This window comes from Schistocerca piceifrons, chromosome 5 (assembly GCF_021461385.2).
Source record: "Schistocerca piceifrons isolate TAMUIC-IGC-003096 chromosome 5, iqSchPice1.1, whole genome shotgun sequence".
In the NCBI taxonomy this organism is placed as follows: domain Eukaryota; kingdom Metazoa; phylum Arthropoda; class Insecta; order Orthoptera; family Acrididae; genus Schistocerca; species Schistocerca piceifrons.
The window spans coordinates 493,052,182-493,067,601 of record NC_060142.1 but is presented as its reverse complement, the minus strand read 5'-3'; the positions used below and the strand labels follow the sequence as shown (position 1 = coordinate 493,067,601).

Below are 15,420 nucleotides of genomic sequence, written 5' to 3'. Positions count from 1 at the left end.
AATAAGTAAATAGGTTGAGAGAGTAGAAATGATCCAAAAATGGAGGAACAAGAAAGGAATGCAAAAATAGTTTGTTAAATAATGCCATTATATAATAAATATTAGTCTCACGTATAGTTTAGTAGATTTGATACAATGAAATACCTCATTGTGTGTGGCTAATATTCTGATTTGAATGTTATTAAGTCATGGAATGAAATAATTCATTTTGTGCATATCGAAAAAAAGTTGATATGGAAGAGTGGACAGATTTCAAAACATGTTTTTTTCCAATTTTTCAGTATTTGCTGGTTTGTCTCACTAGTGTGGGTTATTACAAAGAAATATCATCGGAAACAAATTTTGTAGTTTTGAAGAATTACCCATAAGAGGTCTTTTTGAAATGGTACATGTTATTGTTTCAGAGTTCTATCTCCTTGTAAATCATTAACAACAAAGTTCCTAAAAAAAGAATAATTTATTTTACATGTAAAAAAAATTTCATATACAACACACTACAAAAGTCATCGCATAACCAACCAGTCATAATACTCATACAGGCAAATGTATAATACTGATCTTTGTACAGGAGTTTAAAACCTGAGACATAATTTCAACTTGGTGTCAGCATGGGCTGTAAGAGTGAAAAATGTCTGAATAATTAACTAAGATGAAAATAACAACAGATCCAATAGCAGAACCCATTTGTTGTGCTGCACCACACCAGACCAAAGCTCGACCTTCCTCTCGGCGAAACAGAGATGCTATTGACATCTTGATGTAGGAAATGCCTCCCGTGAAAAGGATCCATGAAGTAACCTGAAAGAAACAAGAGGAAAAAGATCAGGCTTTGTTTTACTTATATTACTAACTCGATACAGATATGTAACTTCCGTATTAAAGTGTTGCTATCTGAGTGCTGTGTGAATCAGTAAAAATTTATGCACTGCAAACCTGTCTAACACTAAGCTTTTTTTTTTTTTTTTTTTTTTTTTTTTTTTTTTTTTTTTTTTTTTTTTTTTTTTTCCCATACACAGTAAGTGCAGAGCATTTGTGTAGTACTGAAAATGACACGTCAGCAGTCTCATTGTTTCATTCTGTTTGTATTGTTGACCGATTATTGTTGTGCTTAATAGCTTAATTTCCCACTGTGGGTTTTTGCAACACAAATCAGTATTTTCTGGAAAGAATTACTTTCGTCTGAGAAAAGAAAGAACTAGAAAAACAGTAGTTTTGCATGGGGCAGAATGGTTCCATCATATACTGATAGTTCATAGTTCCAAATCTGAATGAATCTTTGTAAATGCTGAATGTGAAAGTACTTTTTCCTTTATAACTGTTGTCAAAGATATGTAAAATAGTTATAATAAAATTTTAAATAATGTAAACAATAACAGAGCCTGGAATTAGTGATCAATTCATTTACTATGACAATATAAATATAATTAGTCTTTATAATTACAAGGCTGAATAGGTCATAATTATATTGCTTGATAACACGTGTATTTGCTGTGACAATAGCTGCATATAGTCTGCCAGTTTCATTCAGCATTTATTCCAGAAATGTGCACCAAGTACATGGCTCAGCCTGAGCTATGAACAGTTAAAACAAAAGGATTTTGTTGGTTATACAGAAAAAAAATAGAAATTGGAAATTTTTGAGTGCACCATCTTATCTAAGTAAGGTAGAAAGTTTTAATACCCTAGTAAGGGTTTAGTTGTGTTTTCTTATGTTCCACAGCTCATATTTGGCATGGCATGATTCTCTGAGATCTGTAATGTGTCAATAGATTTACAAAGAAGATAAATTTTCTCTATGAAAGCATTGCTATATGCTGGCCATTTACATAATTGGATTTTTTAAAATCTTAATCTACATCGAAAATTTGATAAATGTAAGCTAACCACATACATACTGTGTACACAGAAATTTGTCTATGTTTTTAAAAATTATCTGCCAGCACACAGGTGGTAAAATATTTTTATAACTGCAAACTTTGTTTCTATCTGTGCAAGAGTACAGTTATGGGTTGTGGGTAGCCAAGGTCATTTTTATTCTTATGTTCTATCTATGAATGATGCTATTATTTTGAAACTGTGCCTGATCGTTCCCATAAGAGAGTAAATGTACTGTGAGGGTGATGTGTTGTTATGTCTTTTTTTTACAGTAGGTAGTGGGTGGTAGGGGTTAGGCTGACAGCTGTATTACATGTTCCATGGAGAAGACCTTCTGGAATCCAAATTATGGCTGACTCAGAATCTTATATTAGCAGATATGCACCATTATTCTTGAATACATTAACTTTTCCAAAAGTTTTGAGAAAGAAATTAATAGTGAAACAGAGCAGTAGTTACTAATATCTGTCCTACTTTCTCAAAGAAGGTTTAACAATGATGTACTTCAGCCTATTGTCAGAGACGTCTAGTGAAAGTTACGCATTAAATATAAGACTGAGTACGGGAGCTAGATCATAAAATTGTGCTTGTAATATTTTGCTTCAAATGTTACCGGCTCCATGATTTTTTAAAAAATTTTTTAGGTTTAATTACCTTCCCAGTTTTCCTGGAACAAGTTTGAGTGGCCTAAAATTGATTGAATCCTTATGACACTGCTTGTCACATATACTGTGATTTTTTTTTTTTTTTCTTTTAACCTGACCATACAAAATTTATCAGTTATATTCAGAAAGTGATTGTGAAAATAGCTTGCTATGTGTTTGGTGTCCATGGACTATCTGGTCATTACTTTCTACAATGTAAAATTAGTTGCATATATTTGTTTATCTTGGCCATTTTGTATCATTCTCTCTCTGAACTGGTTGGTGTTTCAATGCATTTTTTTTACTTAGGGTTCCTTTCATACGCCAGTGGCACTATTATTTCAGTTTCTGCTGGGAGACATCTGTTAAAGGCAAAGAGAAATTTGCTTAGAAATGTGTTAAAACTACAATTTACAAAGGTAGATGTCTATCATTATATACTACAGACACAAAGATGGTGCCTAGTGGCTAGAAGGAAGCACAAATCAGACCGATAAAACTACCATCCAATACCCTCAATGCCGATTCATCTTAGAGTCTTGCAACATATTCTGATTCAAACATAATGAGGTACTTCAAACAGAATGACATCCATACCAACCAGCATGAATTCGGGAAACATCTATCATTTGAATCTCAACTTGTGCTTGAGCATGACGACGTAAACGTCGTAGGTCATGGCAACCAAGTAAATAGTATTTCTCGACCTCTATAAAGCATTTGACTCAGTACCACTCCTCTGCTTATTATAGAAAGCATGATCACAATGGGTGTGAAGTGAAATTTGTGACTGCATTAAGCGTTTCTTGAATGGAGAATGTGAAACATTATCATGGATGGAGGGTAATCGATAGAAGTAAGTCCAGATATGAATCAAGAGTGTGTGTTGAGACCCTTACAGTTCATGTTGTGTATTAATGACGTACCAGACAATATTAAAAGTAACATCAGACTTTCACAGATTATGTTGTTATTTATATTGAAGTACTGCCTTAAAATAAATAAATAAATAAATAAGTAAATAATACTGTTGAAATATTATCAGATTTCAAAATAGTGCAAAGATTAGTAACTTGCCTTAAATATTCATAAATATAAGATTATGCACCTTACAAAGAAAATTGTAGTATCCAATGACCACAGAATCAATGATTCACAATTCGAGTCCTATCAGTCTGCTCATACAAATCCTAGGGTGTAACAATTTGCAGGGATTTAAAAGAGGATCACGACATAGGCAGAGTCATAGCTAAGGCAGGTGGCAGATGTAAGTTCATTGGCAGGATACTGGAAAAATCCATTGTCTGCAAAGGAGAATGTCAAATCACTTGTATATCCCATCCTAAAATATTGTTAAGGTACGTGTGACCCATACCAAACAGGAGTAACAGGGCATATTGAACACAGAAAAGGATGGGTGTCATGAATGACCATAGCTTTTTTTGCCTCATGGGACAGAATCACAGAAATGAAAAACCTGAATTGGCAGACTCATGATCAGTGAAAATTATCCCGCAAAATCCTACTTACAAAATTTCAAATCCAATATCAAGTGCAGAAGCTACAGGCATTCTTCAGCTCCCTACATATTGCTCTCATAACCACTGAAGTCAAAATTAGACTAATTACAGCATGCACAGGGGTATTTAACCAGTCATTCTTTCCCCACTCCATATGTGAAGTGAATGGGAAGAACCCAAACATGTCGTACCATGCTGAGTACCATCTGCCATGCACTTTACAGTGGTTTGCAGAGTATGTACATAGATGTAGAGGGAGAGAGAGTGAGAATTACAAAATTTTCGCTCCACTCATTCTTACGTCACCCAAATGTGAGGGTAAGTTTCCAAATGCAAAGGTATCTTTTTGTTTACGTATCAAGCACAAGAAGTTAAAATGAGTTGCACTGAGACTGGATACTGTAGTTTCTGTTAACTGATTTATCATCTCTCCAGAGGAGTTAAATTTGGATTACAGGGCAGTGCCCTGTCTTTAACCTTGTTAAATGTACATCTTGTCTTTTAATAGGCTGACATTTCATCCTCTAATGCCTGAAAATTGATTTTCAATCTTAACTACTTTCAGACACTGTTGATAAATTTCTTTCATCCTCAACGATGGGATTGTATTTAACTGGGACTAGCTTACCAGGCTGAAATACGTATACATTGTGAACCAGATCTAAGCCTATAAAATTTCAAAGGTTGTTTAGGGATATTTATGAAATACTTTGGTTTAAGGGACTTTGGTTTCTGGTTGCTCATTACAGAGTAAATCAATGTTGTTTGATTTATTATCCCTTGTATTGATATTTCATTTAAAATATCTGCACAAAGTGCAAATGCCAACAGTGTGTGCTGTGTCTTGTTTGCAAACCAATTTGTTCTGTTCACTCGTGATGCTTGCTGTCAAGAATAGTAAGACTTACTTTCCTCTGTGCTCAATCTTGCATTCAGTACTGTCTCAACTTGTGTACAGTGATACAGTGTATTATGGTAAGTATACTGATACCAATGTGCATCTCACTTATAGAGTCATTCAATGGATTGGGAAAGGAGCACAATGACACTACTCTCAGCTGCACCTGCAGTGATGGCAGCCACATCACAGTGGTTTTTCATGTGTACATTGTTTCCCACGAATAACCAGATACTTTTGTGTTACTGTGTTTTGGCGATTCCATATTACCCGTGTTTTCACTGCTGTGGAAGTATTTTTGCAGAAACAGTGATAATTCTGGTAGCAAATACAAATAAATCATTATTATTTTATTATTCTCTAATGAACATACCAGAGACCACAGGTCACCCAAAATATAATGCTTGTATCACTGAACACGCTCCAAAATTCTGTCTGTGCAGTTCTGATTCACCCTGTATATCACCAATGCGTTGGTTTCTTCATTGCTTTGGATTCCTACAGCTCAAGGTACCCAGCAGAATATAAATTTGCCTTATTGCTATAAACAATAGTGTTACTATGTGGTGTACCAGTATTATTTGCTGGATACACTTTTATAGTCTGTCATACCATTGGAGACAATAAACAGATGAGATACTTATTCTTTCAATCAGTTATTCGTTCTTGTCTAGACTAGTTTGTTGAGAATCACATGTAGCTCTACACATAGTAAAGTGCAAGACAAATCCAAATGGTGCGACATCAAGTGGAAATAAAAAATAGAACATAGTATCATGATGGAGGCAAAAATGGTTGATAAATTTTCAAATATGTTTATTCACTGATACAATCATCAATTAATTAGTGACAGAAAGAATGTAAGAGTAATCTGTCGAATTACAGACCTATATTACTGAAACTGATTTGCAGTATGATTTTGGAACATATACTGCATTCAAACATTATGAATTCTCTAAGAAAACGATCTATTGACAAACACACATTCAGAAATTATCATTCTTGTTGAACACAACTAGCTCTCTATTCTTATGAAGTAAAGAGTGCTGTTGACAGGGAATATCAAATTGATTCCATATGTTTTTGATTTCCAGAAGGTCTTTGACACTGTTCCTCAGAAGCAATTTCTAGTTAAATTGCTTGTCTGTGGAGTATCTTCTCAGTGGTGAGATTGGATTCATGATTTCATGTGAAGAAGTAACTAGCAGAAAGCGATGAAGTAAAATGAAAGTATAGTAATATCTGGCCTCAATGAAGTGTATACGCCTGCTGCTGTTCCTGCACTCCATTTTCAGGCCACAAGTGGCCCATCGGGACCACCCGACAGCTGTGTTATCCTTTGCTGAGGTTGTGGGTAGGAGGCGCTTATGGTCAGCACACCGCTCTCCCGATCATTAAGATGGTTTTCTTTGACCGGGGCCGCTACTATTCGGTCGAGTAGCTCCTCAATTGGCATCATGAGGCTGACTGCAACCCAGAAAATGGCAACAGCTCATGGCAGACCGGATGGTCACCCATCCAAGTGCAGGTCATGCCCGACAGCACTTAAGTTCAGTGCTCTGACGAGAACCGGTGTATCCACTGTGGCAAGGCCATTGGCCACTGCTGTTCCTAATCTACATAAATGATTAAGGAGACAATCTGTGTACCCCTCTTAGATTGTTTGTAGGTGATGTTATTTACCATCTTATAAAGTCATCATATGCTCAAAACAAATTACAAAACAATTTAGACAAGATATTTGTATGGTGTGAAAGTGACAATTGACTCTAAATAATTAAAAGTGTGAAGTCATCCACATGAATACTAAAAGGAATCTTCTAAATTTTGGTTACACAATAAGTCTCCCAGATCTGAAGGCTGTAAATTCAGCTAAGTGCTTAGGGATTACAATTATGAATAACTTCAATTGGAGCACTCAAATAGATCATGTTGTGATAAAGCAAACTAAAGACTGGGAATCATTGGCAGAACACTTAAAAAATCCAACAGGACTACTATAGAGACTGCTTACACTACACTTGTCCCCCACACTTCTGGAGGATTGCTGTGCGGTGTGGGATCTGCATCTGGTAGGATTGTTTGAGGGCATCAGAAAAGTTCAAAGATGGGCAGCTCGTTTTGTACTAGCACAAAAGAGAGGAGTGTTTGCAATGGATATGGTACATGGATTGTGTTGGCAATAGTTAAAACAAAGGAGTTCGTCACTGCAGCAGGACTTTCTCCTCAGAGTGTGAAAATATTTTGTTGGTAGCTGCCTACATAGAAAGGAATCGTCGTCATAAAATATGAGAAATCAGAGTTCGTGTGGAAAGATTTAAGTGTTCAATTTTCCCACAGGCCATTCAAGAGTGGAAAAGTAGAGAAATAGCTTGAAGATGGTTCGAGGAGCCCTCTACCGGGCAATTAATTGAGAGTTGCAGAATAATCCTGCAGATGCAGGCAATGAATACATTAAATAATTGTTACAACATTTATTTTCTGGAGATGATGATTGAACTATGGGGTCGGTCAGATCAAAATTATTTGATGATATATATCAGTGAAATTTTTTTTGTTTTTATTTTTTTATTTTTTTTTTTTAATTGGTCTTAATGGGTAGTTTCTCTACAAATTCTTACAGTAAAACTTTCAGAAGTCAGAAAAATATGGTAGCTATCTCATATGAAAAGTGAGATAGATAAGTGGCTAATAATAAACAATGTGTCCCACAACATAAAACATTAAAAATTAGCAGTTTCCTTCCAGCGTGATCATGTACAAAACTGAATCTGATGCAACCAATACTTGTCTAACGATAGCAAAGGGTGTGGTTGCACTCGACAAGTCTTCCACAATAGAGATGAACTCATAATGATTGACATTTCTTCACTCTAGTTTTTGTACTTTGTACACGACTATGTATGAAAATTAAAACCAAGCAGAAACGTGGTGTCAAGCTAACCGAAGTATGAACAGTTCCACAACACCTGCAAAAGTTGGTGCAGCATGTACAGATCACAGGTACATGCATCATAAGTGGCAAGTGCCACAAAATGACCTTAGGGTTCTTTTTTTATTATTTTTTTTATCTAAATAATGAATCGTATCTCCTGAGAAGCACATGACAAATGTATTGGTGATGGAATGTATGCTCCATTATTACTTTGGTATGTGATGACACTTTTCACATGTATACAAAGCTTATATATTTTAGAAAATCTTTACATATCACGTTGGCCAACAGCCTCACTGCAGTGGTAACACCAGTTCCCTCCAGGTCACTAAAGTTGGGCTTGGCTAGCAATTTGACTGGTCACTGTCTGGGTCTCCCGAGTGGTGTTGGCAAGCGAGGTGCACTCTGCCCTTGCTACTTGATTGAGAAGTTGCAGCACCAGCCACGAAAACTGACAGTGACTGGGAGAGTGGTGTGCTGACGACCAGCCCCTCTGTATCTGCATCTGGTGATGCCTAAGGGCTAAGAATGACATGGTGGCCATTCAGTACCATTGTGGGCCTTCAGGGGCTGTTCGCATGGTGGTGTTAAATATTACATGTGACCTATTTGGAGAAGTATGTTTTTGTTCATGTGGAAGATACTTTCTCACAGTCTGAGGGCACATTCATTAGGACATGAGAATCAAATTTTATAGGTTTTGTGTAGATGATCTTGTCCACTGAATGCTTTCTTAAATTTTTGTCAAACTGCACTTGATACGGCTAATGTTATCTTGTCTTTACATTTAATTTCTCAGGAAGTGTTTAGTGTGGTTCTTTTACCGGTCGGTTTTCTCCTTTATTTTCATTGCTACAAATGTGTACGTTGTTAACATTGCTTCTTCTCCACACTCACTCATTGATAGTCCTATATTAGAGAATATATCATTACATGCAACACAGTAGGATCAGTGTTTTGAAGATATCAATGTAAATATTTGCTAACTTTTCAAACTGTGGCACCTCCAGTTCTTATTTGCACATTTACGTCAAGTAATCTAATATGAAAATAAGCTGCTTCAAGAATAAATGCAGATATGTGTTCGGATAGGGCAGATTGTTGACTGCAGGATGGATGCTGTTTAAGGGTATACTTCCAGATATTCAGCAGAGTTGTTGTTACCATTCTTGGACAATGTTTTGACAACACACTGTGACTAGTGAAGTAGTACATTAAGCATAAATGTTTATAACATCAGTTTTTGCCAGAAAAGAAATTTACTCAAACATTCTTTAAAGAATTAAAAAAGTTTAATTACACGTATTCAAAGAAGGGATAAAAACATAAAATTAGCTTACTTACCGCAAGGAATTCTCCACTCGGATATCCAACTAGCGGAGGTGTAGGGCTCATGACTGCAGTAATACCTATGTACATTGCAAAAACAGTACTGAATGCTGTTAGGAATGATATTGCCCTGATTGAGGAGTATGGCAGGAAAAATCCGAGAAAGCATGCCACTGGATTAGCCATGCTTGACAATGTGACAGACAGATGGTATGCTATGTTGCCATACGGTAAGCAAGAATATGACTGAATGCTTGGGAATATTCCATTCCCAAAAGCACAAACCCATGCCATCAAGAACATCAAACAATAATAACTACAGGGCGATAATTTTGCTGTTACTGACATCATCTCTCTTGGTTGCTGGAACACTTCTGTTGTAGGTGTTGTACAGAGATCTTTCAATTCTTCACATGTACTTTGTTGACTTAATAGTCCATCATTAAGACCTGACTCTTCTTGTGTATCTGATGCTTTCTCTCTCTGTCGTGAGGTGTTTTTATCTGGAGAAGGAACTTTCTCATCTTTGCACGTCTGTAGATTATTCAGTAATGCGAAAGAAATAGTACTGATGAAAAGTGTTCCAAAAAGGAAGAAAAGAAAAGCTGTTGTCGAAAAATTTGGTGGTGGCGTGTATGGAACAAGAGTAACCTCTGAATTTCCATTTTGATTACTTGAATTTGTGAGAGTCTGATTCACGCAAGTAGGATTTCCTCCTACCCCTTGTACTAGAGCCACAATGCTTGGTAGAAACCCACTAAGTCCTTCTCCAACAAAATAAGAAATCAAATACATTTCTTTATAGTTTCTCATAAAAGGCATAAAGAGTACTGAACTGGTACAGCCCACTAAAGCAATAAAAAATGAAAGTGCAAGCAGTGCTGTGCTGTGCTCTTCACCATCGATGTAAGTAGTCTCTTTGTAGAGGAATGGCAGTAACAAAAGAGCAACAGTTCCAATTAAGAGTATTGCATATATTATGATACTATCCCTTAATACTCCTGGAAAGGTTTTCTGCAGAATTGCATACAATAAAGGTCCAATGTTTGCAATTTGTATAATAATACATATGTATGATGGGAGATTCCATCCTTCAGGTTGTGTCTGCACAAGCAGAGGCAGCTGGACAAACAGTCCATTTACTGCAATCCAGGTTCCAATGCCAAAAAGAATGGCTAAAATATCCACCAATATCTTCCGCTCGGAAAGTTGTCTTGCACAGAACTTCATGTTGGGTTTCTGCAAGTCTGTATTATTAGGGCTGGATGGTAGAAGTGGTAGTCTCTTTCCACATTCGTTGTACCTGTGGGTTAAGAAAAAGAGCATACATTTAAATTAGTTCAAATGTTGTACAATAATACATGGTTTGCAAATAAGTAATATGGGGGTTCTATTATATCTCAAATCGTACAATACATAACACTTGTTCAAGCAATGAATCATATGAAGTAAATTAACACTGAGGGAGTGTCTTCTGTTTGGAAATAATGATGCAGTGGATTCATTACGATGGGATAACATACCAGTAATTTAATAAATGAGTTGTCTGTCTGAGATACCTTGCACAATGGCACTGTGTAAAGTGTTATAATTTGGAATGAAGAGAGTTGTGAAATTCCACATATTTGACGTCCTTGTGCTTTACCTCACTGTGAATGTATTAACTGCTGCTACGCTGAATGGTACAGAAATCTTGCTGAAATACACTTCTGTTGCTTACATTAAAATGAACACTCAGTAACATGGTTCTCTACTACACAGTAGGTGCATTTCCTTAAATCTCAACAAATGAATTTACGTACTGATAGCAACATCTGAGGCAAAAATTGTGCAAACATTTATAACCAGACAATCAAAAGTAGCGCTTCACACGAATATTTGTGGTAATAACTAATTACAATGCTTCTAATGTTAGTGTGGCAAAAGCAATGTGCACAAGATAAATTATGTGTTACAGTTAAAACTTAATTCTATACCAAAGATTTCTAACATGTAGAAACAAAATGTTCATAATCCATAACCCGAATTTTCAGTGCCCACATTCTATATCGAAACCTGCCAACCTCGCAATATCTAAAAACCTTGAAAAGTCCTTCCTAGTTAAACATGACGGAGACTGAAATGCGTGCAAATATTCTATTAAGGTTATTGGCAGTTCACGATCTTAATGGTTTGCTCTGAAAATTTTGTCAATACGTCAATGAACTGAATTTCAGTACCGATATTTAAAAAATGTGTTACTTCGGCACAACTTCGTTAAATAGGACACTTTGGCATAACATGTCGATCCCACATCGGTATTATCATAACTTATGAAATAGGGCCCAGTGGTTAATAGTACAATTGCTTGTTAATCAACGAAAATATATCTGTAACTTGACATGTGTAACAAGAATTTAATCTATTCAAAAAAGCGCATCACTAGCTTACGTTTGACCGATACCCGACGTGGCAGAATTGCAACTGCTTTCGTTCTGCCATTGAAATTCGGCATGGACGCGAATATTAATACTGGCTTCTTATACAGCATGACCTGAGTTTACATACGCTACGCAAACAGAAAGGCGTAGCCTAGGTTCAACATCTGGGCGAGTCTTCCATCGTTTGGTGCTATCCCGCTGATACCAGCTGAGAGTGACGTCACTAGTTGGTGAAGGTTAACTACATCGATCGTGCCAAGTTCGCCGTTAAGATCACGATACGACAGCATTGCATAACAGTTGCTTAAACAATTTGGTGTTACTAAATTAGGCTACAGAATTTCTAGTGCCGCCAGTTAGGTGATGGGATGTCTATGAAATATATGAATTACACGATAGTGAGAGTGGTCAGTACCGGTATTGGGTAGAAGCGTAAGCCTGTATTTAAACAGAATTATTCGGTGGGGAAAAAAATTAAAGTAAGTTAATGATCCTGGAGTAACAAAAAGTTTTTTTTTTTTTAGGTTTTCGGTAACTTTTGTCATTAACATTTACTCTAGCAGAACGAATACGTCAACATACTTGTAGTAGTAGTAGTAGTAGTAGTAGTAGTAGTAGTAATTCGGTTTGATTTTGTAGTCTTTGGCTTGCCTGGGGGACCGACAGAGAACCATAAAGCGCATTAAGGTATACATGTACATACATTATCTGCAAACAACTACAAAGTGCATGGCGGAGGGTACTTACCATCAACACACAGTTTCTACCCATTCCATTCACGCACGGAGCGCGGCGAGAATAACTACTTAAATGGGTCCCAGTGGGAGGAAATGTACGAGACTTCTATGTATTCGTGGCTGGCTCGCATAGCATTGATTATTGAAGATTTGTACGTAGGATTTCGAGAGATAGTTATTGTTTATCCTCAATCGTTTGCCACTTCAGATTTTTTCAGTACTTTTATGACACTCGTCCTTGGTTCAACAAACCTGTGACATTCGTGCCGCCCTTCTGTATGTGTGTCCATGCCTTGTAAGACTGATAAGGGTCCCACGCACCTCTGCAATATTTTAGGGTGGCTCGCACGAATGTTTTGTAAGCCATCTCCTTTGTAGATTGACTGCATTTTTCCAGCATCCTACATCTGAACTGATGTGTGCCGAGTTAGTTACCAATGATGGAGCCTGTTTGATCATTCTGTTTAATATCTCTAAAATTGTTACACAGAACCCCTAGCGGTAGGAATTAGTGAACAGAGTCCGGTGTTGACTCACAGATATTACTGTCACAGGATGCTATGTTCCCGTTTTGTGAAGTGAAAAACTTACCTTTCTTAAGTTTCCAGTCAATGCACCACTTTTAAATCTTAATAATTTGCATCCAGTGTCTTTGCATGTCACAACTCAGATGTACATCTACGTGACTACTCTGTAGTTCTTACAAGTGGTTTGCAGAGAATTCTTTGAACCAACATCAGACTGTCTCTTTGGCGTCCCAATCTCGATGAACAGCGCGCGGGAAAAAGAACCACTTAGTTGCAATTTTTTCTTTCGTTATCGGGAAACAGAGATAGACAACGATAATCTTTAAGTTTTGTTATGCACTTGATCGTCTTCCCGGGTTTCTGCTTTAATCAGTTACGCTGCAGCAGCAGCAGTATTCCAAATTGCTTCCTAGTTGCCCAAAGTAAAATAATTACGGAAAACATCAAATTTGGAGCTGTGGAAAGTATCAAATTATTGATTTATAATTTTTTCTAATATTTTTAAGGACAAAATCCTTAATTACACGTCTAGTTTTGTAGGACCATACTGAGGACTCAATCTTGACGGTCATGGAACGAATCAGTACATGAAATTACAACAGAAAAGTTAATGACAAACAAAATAAGATGCATTCGAATCCTTTGCTAACGACTAGCTGCTGATTATATTATCATAATCAACAATGTAACACAGGCTTATGCTTAAATGTTTTCCAGGAACTTCCTGACAATAGGAGTGAGCCATGAATGAGGAACTGTACAGATGACGACTGACTTTTACTCTGAAATATATACCACAGTGCTGAGAAAATTATAGCTATGATTAAAATTATATATACGTAAGAAACAGTAGTGATCCCAGCACTGACGTATGGGGCACCTCCCTTCCCCGCCCCACTTAATCGTACTCCAGTCAGACGCCACATCATGGCCTTACCATTACTGTGGAGAATGATATTTTGCTGCCTCTTCTTGAAGTACGAGAGGAACTGTGACCTACTCGTATTCCATAATGGTACTAAATGTCTGATCTTCGTTCATCTTTAGGAAAACGAAAACATTAATTGCTCACACTCATTCTCTCTTCGTAGGTGCTAATGCTGTCATATCTTTCGTACTTAAAAATGAGGTAAATGGTTTGGTGATACAGATAATCTACATCTATACCTGCGAACACTGTAAGGTGCATGTCGGAAGGTACTTCCCTTTGTACCACATATTAGAGAGTATTTCCATTCCATTCATGTATGGAGAGCGGGAAGGACTCTTTAAATGCTTCTGTGCGTGCTGTAAACTGTTAAACTGTTTTCGCGGTCTCTACGGGAGCGGTACATACGGGTTTCTACTAGATTCGTCGCTTAATACTGTTTCTTGAAAACTGTTAAGTAGGCTTCTGCGGGAAGGTTGGCATCTATCTCCAGGCATCTGCCAATTCAGTGTTCCCAGCATCTCCGTTACGCTATCCCGTGGATCAAACAAACTTACTACTATTCGTGCTGCCTTTCTTTGTATGCATTCAGTATCCCTTATTAGTCCTATTTGGTGTAGATATCCCACACTTTCGCAACATTCTATCAAGGAACCCATTGACTGCGAGATCGCAAGTTCAGTCTTTAGTAAGGCTGATTTGAAAGTGTTGTGTTAACAATTATGACAGGACAAATATTAGCTACTGACTCGCCACGTGCGTCTGGAGGGCAACAGAAAATGAGTGTCCAGCGGGTACAAGATCAACCTTCTACGGGGTGTAATGTATTACACTTCACGAAACGGACGTTGTCGGCATTCAAGAACTATTTAAAAGAAACCATTAACTTGCACTATGAACACCGAATGAAAAATGGCGCGCCACAGAGATTACGAAGTTTCGCACTATCAAGATCCAAGGCGGACTCCTTGGGAGCTACAAACCGTGCAGGAAGTTCAGCTAGGTATCCACCTTTAAAAATAATAGAATTATACTCGTGTAATGGGGTGATGAGAACCGATAGAATGTGATGGTATGCAACCAAGTCCGAAACAATCTGTCGTGGAGTTTATCGTGAAACTGGCTATCTTTTAATGCGTAGCTGTAGATATCGAAATAATAGGTTTTATGGGCAAGAAAAAAAAAATCCAGAGGCTGAATTTGTCCAGTGGTTCCAGGTGGTATGAACTTCAATGTCACACATTTTTCGGAATGGCTACTTTGCTCTAAAGCAATAGGCCTATAATTTTTATGCTTAGACCAGGAATCAAGCAAAAGCAAGTTTTGTTGACCAGATATTGCTCAAAAGCAGTGCTTATACCATAGTTGTAGTTCTGTTATGCCCATTATCCCACTCTTGCTTGCTGCCACCTAGGTATTTCGTACTGCCCTTGCAAGATTACACACATGAGAAAGAATTGTAGGGGGCAGAGCACCTCCAAATTCTCGCAACTTTCCAGCCAATTTACCATCCACATTAACAGTCGACATAATTGTACAAAAATGTCTTAAGGCACTGATGTTAGTTGACCTTGACACAACTCTCTTGGTACCTTTAATTTCCAGGG

At 37.2% G+C, this 15,420-nt stretch overlaps 1 protein-coding gene across 6 annotated transcripts in view; it reads right to left on the bottom strand.

The window, feature by feature from the left end:
• Positions 1-438: 438 nt before the first annotated feature.
• The window catches only part of LOC124798656 (solute carrier family 52, riboflavin transporter, member 3-B-like), a 113,819-nt gene continuing 98,837 nt past the window's right edge, over positions 439-15,420 (bottom strand). For 2 of the 6 annotated variants that reach the window (XM_047262155.1, XM_047262158.1), the window contains exons 2-3: positions 9,217-10,504; positions 439-798 (exon numbers count right to left, since the gene is read on the bottom strand). In XM_047262155.1, coding sequence (XP_047118111.1) covers positions 604-798; positions 9,217-10,431 — 1,410 coding nt within the window. In that variant the 5' untranslated portion in view covers positions 10,432-10,504 and the 3' untranslated portion in view covers positions 439-603. Of the gene's footprint in view, positions 799-9,216; positions 10,505-10,846; positions 10,935-11,631; positions 11,858-12,949; positions 13,042-15,420 lie in introns of those variants that run through there. The other 4 variants (XM_047262156.1, XM_047262154.1, XM_047262153.1 and 1 more) reach the window with 4 other exon arrangements.